This window comes from Carlito syrichta, unplaced genomic scaffold (assembly GCF_000164805.1).
Source record: "Carlito syrichta isolate Samal-C Ts95f unplaced genomic scaffold, Tarsius_syrichta-2.0.1 Scaffold311868, whole genome shotgun sequence".
NCBI classification, from domain to species: Eukaryota; Metazoa; Chordata; class Mammalia; order Primates; family Tarsiidae; genus Carlito; species Carlito syrichta.
In genome coordinates this window covers 25,617-30,912 of record NW_007255964.1, presented here as the reverse complement: position 1 = coordinate 30,912, position 5,296 = coordinate 25,617, and the positions used below count along the sequence as shown (strand labels likewise).

General features: G+C 61.8%; 1 protein-coding gene across 1 annotated transcript in view; it reads left to right on the top strand.

Moving 5' to 3' along the window:
* Positions 1-1,161: 1,161 nt before the first annotated feature.
* PRR12 (proline rich 12) overlaps positions 1,162-5,296 on the top strand; it is a gene marked incomplete at its 3' end in the record, with an annotated part of 27,716 nt that continues 23,581 nt past the window's right edge. The window contains 5 exon segments of the mRNA XM_021718157.1: positions 1,162-1,181; positions 1,577-1,689; positions 3,222-3,383; positions 3,465-4,430; positions 4,433-5,294. Coding sequence (XP_021573832.1) covers positions 1,162-1,181; positions 1,577-1,689; positions 3,222-3,383; positions 3,465-4,430; positions 4,433-5,294 — 2,123 coding nt within the window.

Below are 5,296 nucleotides of genomic sequence, written 5' to 3'. Positions count from 1 at the left end.
AGGGTGGCCTGGAGAAAGGGGCCAAGGGGTGGGGGCCCGGCCGAGCTGGGCCGGGCCCGCCCGGCGACGCGTGCATCGCAAACTCCCCTCCGGCTTGCAAGGGAGCGGCCTTCCTCGGTTTGTAACAACGCCGCCGCCCCAGTTTGCAAATTGCAAACTCCGCCAAAGCCAGCTCCGGCACGCAAAGGGAGAAATGCAGCGGGAAAATGGGGGTGCAAAACAATTTCGGACGGGAAGGCCTTGGGAAGGTGGGAGGGACTGGTGAATCAAGGCCTGGACTTCCCCCCATCCTTGGATTCCCGGCTTGGTGACCCCTCCCCTCCGTACCCCAGGCTCTGCTCTTGCAAAGGTGGGAAGGAAAGAAGAATTAGAACGCAGACCTGGGGGGCGCGCGCCCCCTCCCTGGTCCTATTGTTTCGGGACTGCGCGAGGCCTCGCCACTAGGCGCCCCCCCAAGAAATTCCGCGCGCAGAGTGGGCATGGGGCCCCGCCCCCTTCCTAAGCTGGGGTTCTGTATGTGTAAGGGGGTGTCTGGCATCTGGGACACGCCCCCTCTAGTGCCCCCACCCCTAAAGGCAGAGAATCCTAGTTGATGGCAAGGAGTGGAGTGTTTTGCCCTCTTGAGTCTGGCCACGGGTCGGGGCGTTGCATGGGAAGAGTCGGTTATTTCCCGGGTGTGTGTTTGTGTGTGAGCGTGGGCCTGTGCATGCGTGGCTGGCAGCGTGTTCACCTGTGAATCTGCCCCTTTCCTCTTGCTTATCTGTGTGACGCCCAAACACTTCACCTGCCCCCCAACACACCTGGATCTCCTAGCTTGGCTGGGCAAAACCCCAAGTGTGTCAGGACTTTCCATGTGGGACTCCTCACTCTATGCCTTTTCTTCCCCACGGGGGAATTAAATACACGTTTGCACTCATACCTGGCTTTGCATGGGCCTATGCATTTGAACCTCAACCCCCGGGGATGGCCGGTGTTCTTGTTCACACTTGTACCTGGTACTTTCCCGGTCCTATTCTCTCTCCTCCCCACCGCCGTTTGGGCACGATCTACCTCCTGCTCCCGCCTTGATTTGCAGCACACCATGAGAATTAGGGCCTATATGTATGTTCCCATGCGTCTGTCTGCAGAAGAGGATGTGTGTGCACCCTTGGGGTTGGCCCCATGGCCTGTGTCACCGGCACGTAGGTGGGGGGGGTTACGGGGAGGGGGGCTGTGTCACCAGTGCGGAGGTGTAGGGTAGAGAAGGGAGTGCTCAGTAGAAGGTCCACTTTCACATTTGCTACTCAAGACACTTCCTCTGACTTGCACTCGTTTCTGTTGTCTCCTCCCCGTGCATGCCTGTTTGCGAACGTGAGACTATCCGAGTTCTGTTTATTGGGGCATCAGAGTGGGGACCATTTCTGTGGCTCTGTAGTTGGACACCCTGATTCCCTCGTCTTCTCCCCTTTAGGGCCCAAGGTTCCTTGCGCTAACCCCTAGTCGGCTGGAAGGTTCCCCCCAACTCCCCAGGGAATTTCCTGAGCTCCTTCTCAGAGGGCAGCTTGGGATAACCCCCGATATCCTCCCCTTTCCTCAGCTTGGTCTATGGCAGCTCCAGGACCTCGCACCCCGAGACGGACATCTTACACCGCCAGGCCTACGCGGCCCCCCACCCACTGCAAAGCTATGCCACCAACCACCACCCAGCAGGTACGGCCCCCATCCCGCCCCGCTTGGGCTGGCCCTCCCTCCGAGGCAGCTGATTGGCTACTGAAAGTTCCACCCTTCCTAACTGGCCGCGTCCTGTGCCGTGGCCCGCCCCTTACTGTCTCTCCTCTGATTGGCTACCTCTGAGGCTGCTGGTCCCTGCTTAATTTCTCTCCGGATTCGTCTGCCCCTGCCGCTGGCCCCGCCCTTTTCGCTCCAATTGGCCCCGTCCCATCAGCCCCCAAATCCCACCTTCTCTTCCAGGCTTTTCCGACTCTCTTCATCCCATCCCTCAGGGTTTACCCCTTCCTCTGTGCTCCTCGCAACTCTAGATTCTTTCTTCCTGATTCCCTTTCTTCCTGCTTTGCTTCTGTTCTGTGACCCTCCCCCTCATTTCTTAGATTTCCCCTTGGCCTTATCCTGCCCCCTTGGCCTTGCCTTTAACGTTCCCGATTGGCTCATTTCTTTGATCACGCTGCTCTTTTCCTGGTTGTACCAGCAATGAGATGGTGCTGTCCAGTTTGACCTTTGAGCTTCCTATTAGGCTCCTTCCTTCCCCTTTTTATTTTTCTTCCCCATCCTTTTTTCTTGATCCCACCTTGGCTCACCCCCTGTTGACTTGTCCTCTGGTACTTCTTTTTTGAGTCAGGGTCTCACTCTGTCCCGCAGGCTGGAGCTGTGATTACAGGCACTGCGCCCATATGCTACCACGCCCAGCTAATTTTTTAAAATTGTTTTGTGCTGGGCTCGGTGGCTCAGCCTGTAATCCTGCGCCTTTGGGAGGCTGAGGTGAGTGGAGTGCCTGAGCCCGTGGGTTCGAGACCCGCCTGGGCAGTGAGACCTTATCTCTACAATAAATAAATAAATAAATCAGCCAGGCGTGGCAGCGTGCGCCTGTGATTCCGGCTACTCGGAAGGCTGAGGTGGAAGGATCGCCAGAGCCCAGCAAGGCGAGGATGCGATGGCCGGGAGCGGCCACTGCACTCCAGTCTGGGCGACCGAGTGAGACTCCAACTCAAAAAAAAACAAATTGTTTTGTACAGACGAGGTCTCACTATGTTGCCAGGCTGGCCTCGAACTCCTGGGCTCAAGTGATTTTCTTGCCTCGGCCTCCCAACATGCTGGGATTACATGTGTGAGCCACCGATGCGTGGCCTCCCCTGGTCTTTCTGAGGCTCAGTCAGCCCATTGTTTGCCCTCCTTGCTGGAATTGCGCAAAGCCTTTGGTCACTCCCCCACCCCCCAGCCTCATGGAGGACTGTGTCCTTCTGCTCCTGGTTTCTTCACTTCTGGTGTTGTCCGCCATCTCTCACCTGGGGCCCTGCCCTGTGATTGGACTGCTCCCATCCTGCATTGCCATCTCACCTTTTTCCCTTCTCACCCCTCAGGTCTGTCTCATTAGCTTGGTCCTGCCCATTTTCTCCTCTTTGACACTGCTCCTTTCCCTGAGCTAACTTGACTTTGGCCTCTTTCCTTTCTCCCTTGACCCTGTCCTACCCCTCAGTTGGCTGACTATATTCCCTATTCCTGGCTAGGCCTCTCCGGACTCTTCGACACTGGCCTCCACCACGCGGGCTCAGCAGGGCCCGACGCCTCCGTCATGAACCTCATCTCGGCCCTGGAGTCCCGGGGCCCCCAGCCCGGTCCCTCCGCCTCCTCTCTCCTCTCCCAGTTCCGCAGTCCTTCCTGGCAAACAGGTAAGGTCAGCGCCGGCCCTGAAGGGCCAGGGTGGGGCTGGCTTGTGGTCCGCTCTGACCTGTGCTCTTCATAATCTCCAGCTATGCACACGCCAGGTCCCACGGAACTCTTCATCTCGGGCGCCTTGCCGGGTTCCAGCACCTTTCCGTCCTCCTCTGCCCTGTCGGCCTACCAGCACCCAGCTTCCTTCGGCAGCCGCCCCTTCCCTGTGCCCTCGTCCCTCAGCCTCCAGGACCCCCCGTTCAGTCCTCCGGCTAACGGGCTCCTGTCCCCTCATGACGTGCTGCACCTGAAGCCCTCACAGGCACCCACGGTGCCCTCTTCGTTGGGCTTCGAGCGCCTGGCAGGGGGCGGCGTCCTGGGGCCCGCTGGTCTCGGTCCAGCCCAGACCCCCCCTTACCGCCCTGGTCCCCCTGACCCACCGCCACCTCCCCGCCACCTCCCAACTCAGTTCAATCTGCTGGCTTCCTCTTCTGCTGCTGCCGCCGCCGCCGAGCAGTCCTCTCCACAGCTCTACAACTTTTCGGGTGCTGCCCCAGGCCCCCCCCCACCGGAGCGGGCCCTGCCCCGCCAGGACACCGTCATCAAGCACTACCAGCGGCCAGCCAGTGCCCAGCCCCCACCGCCTCCGCCACCAGCCCATGCCCTCCAGCACTACCTGAGCTGTGGAGGCAGCTATCCCTCCATGGGCCACCGGGCCAACCTTGCCTGCAGCCCCCTGGGCGGTGGAGAGCCCTCCCCGGGTTCTGGGGAGCCTAGCAAGGCTGGTCCCAGTGGAGCCACAGCTGGAGCGTCAGGCCGGGCCACGGGTCCTGAGGCAGCTGGGGGAGGCGGGGCCGGGGGTGGCGGCGGAGGTTACCGTCCTATCATTCAGTCACCTGGTTACAAGACAGGCAAAGGTGGTTATGGGGCAGCCGCCGGGGGTGCCACCAGGCCCCCACCACCCCGTTCGACTGCCACGCCCAAATGCCAGAGTTTGGGTGGGCCGGCGGCAGCCTACGCTACTGGGAAGGCCTCTGGGGCTGGTGGGGCAGGGGGCCAGGCCTATCCCCTGGCCAGCCGCAAGGGCTTCTGGGACCCCAGGCCTATGGGCAAGGGTTTGGAGGGGGGCAAGCTCAGGACTTGAGCAAAGGCCCCAGCTACTCAGGGGGTCCCCCGCAGCCCCCCAGTGGCCCCCCACCTCCTGGCCTCACCACATGTCAGAGCTACTCCCCAGATCAGCTACAGGGGCAGCTGTATGGGGTGCAAGGCGAGCCGTACCCAGGGCCAGCCGCCCACTCCCAGGGGCTGCCTACAGCCAGCCCCTCACTCAGCTACAGTACTGGCCACTCCCCAGCACTCTCGGGCCACGGAGGTGGCTGGGGACCCAGCTCCCTGGGAGGCGGTGGGGAGGCCAGCCCCTCTCACATCATTCGCCCTCTCCAGTCTCCACCTGCCCCCGGCCGCCCGCCCGGAGTTGGCTCCCCGGGAGCCCCGGGCAAATACCTGAGCTCCGTCTTGGCCTCAGCCCCGTTCCTGGCGCCCCCAGGAGCCGGCAGCTATGCGGCCGGAGCGGGCGGCTACAAGGGCAAAGGGGATGGCTCCGAGCTGCTGGCAGGCCCAGGAGGGCCTCCCGCCGAGCGCACAGAGGATGAGGAGTTCCTCATCCAGCACCTCCTGCAGGCTCCCAGCCCCCCTCGGACCTCAGGGGCAGATGGCTTGGTGGGCGAGAATGGGGCAGCAGACGCCTCCAAGGGACTTGGGGGCAGCGGTGGGGCCGGGGGACCGCCGGGCACACCCTACGAGTTGGCCAAGGAAGACCCCCAGAGGTACCACCTGCAAAGCGTCATCCGCACCAGTGCCAGCCTGGACGAGGGTGCCACAGCAGCACTCGAGCTGGGCCTGGGGAGGCTGAAGGAGAAGAAGAAAGGGC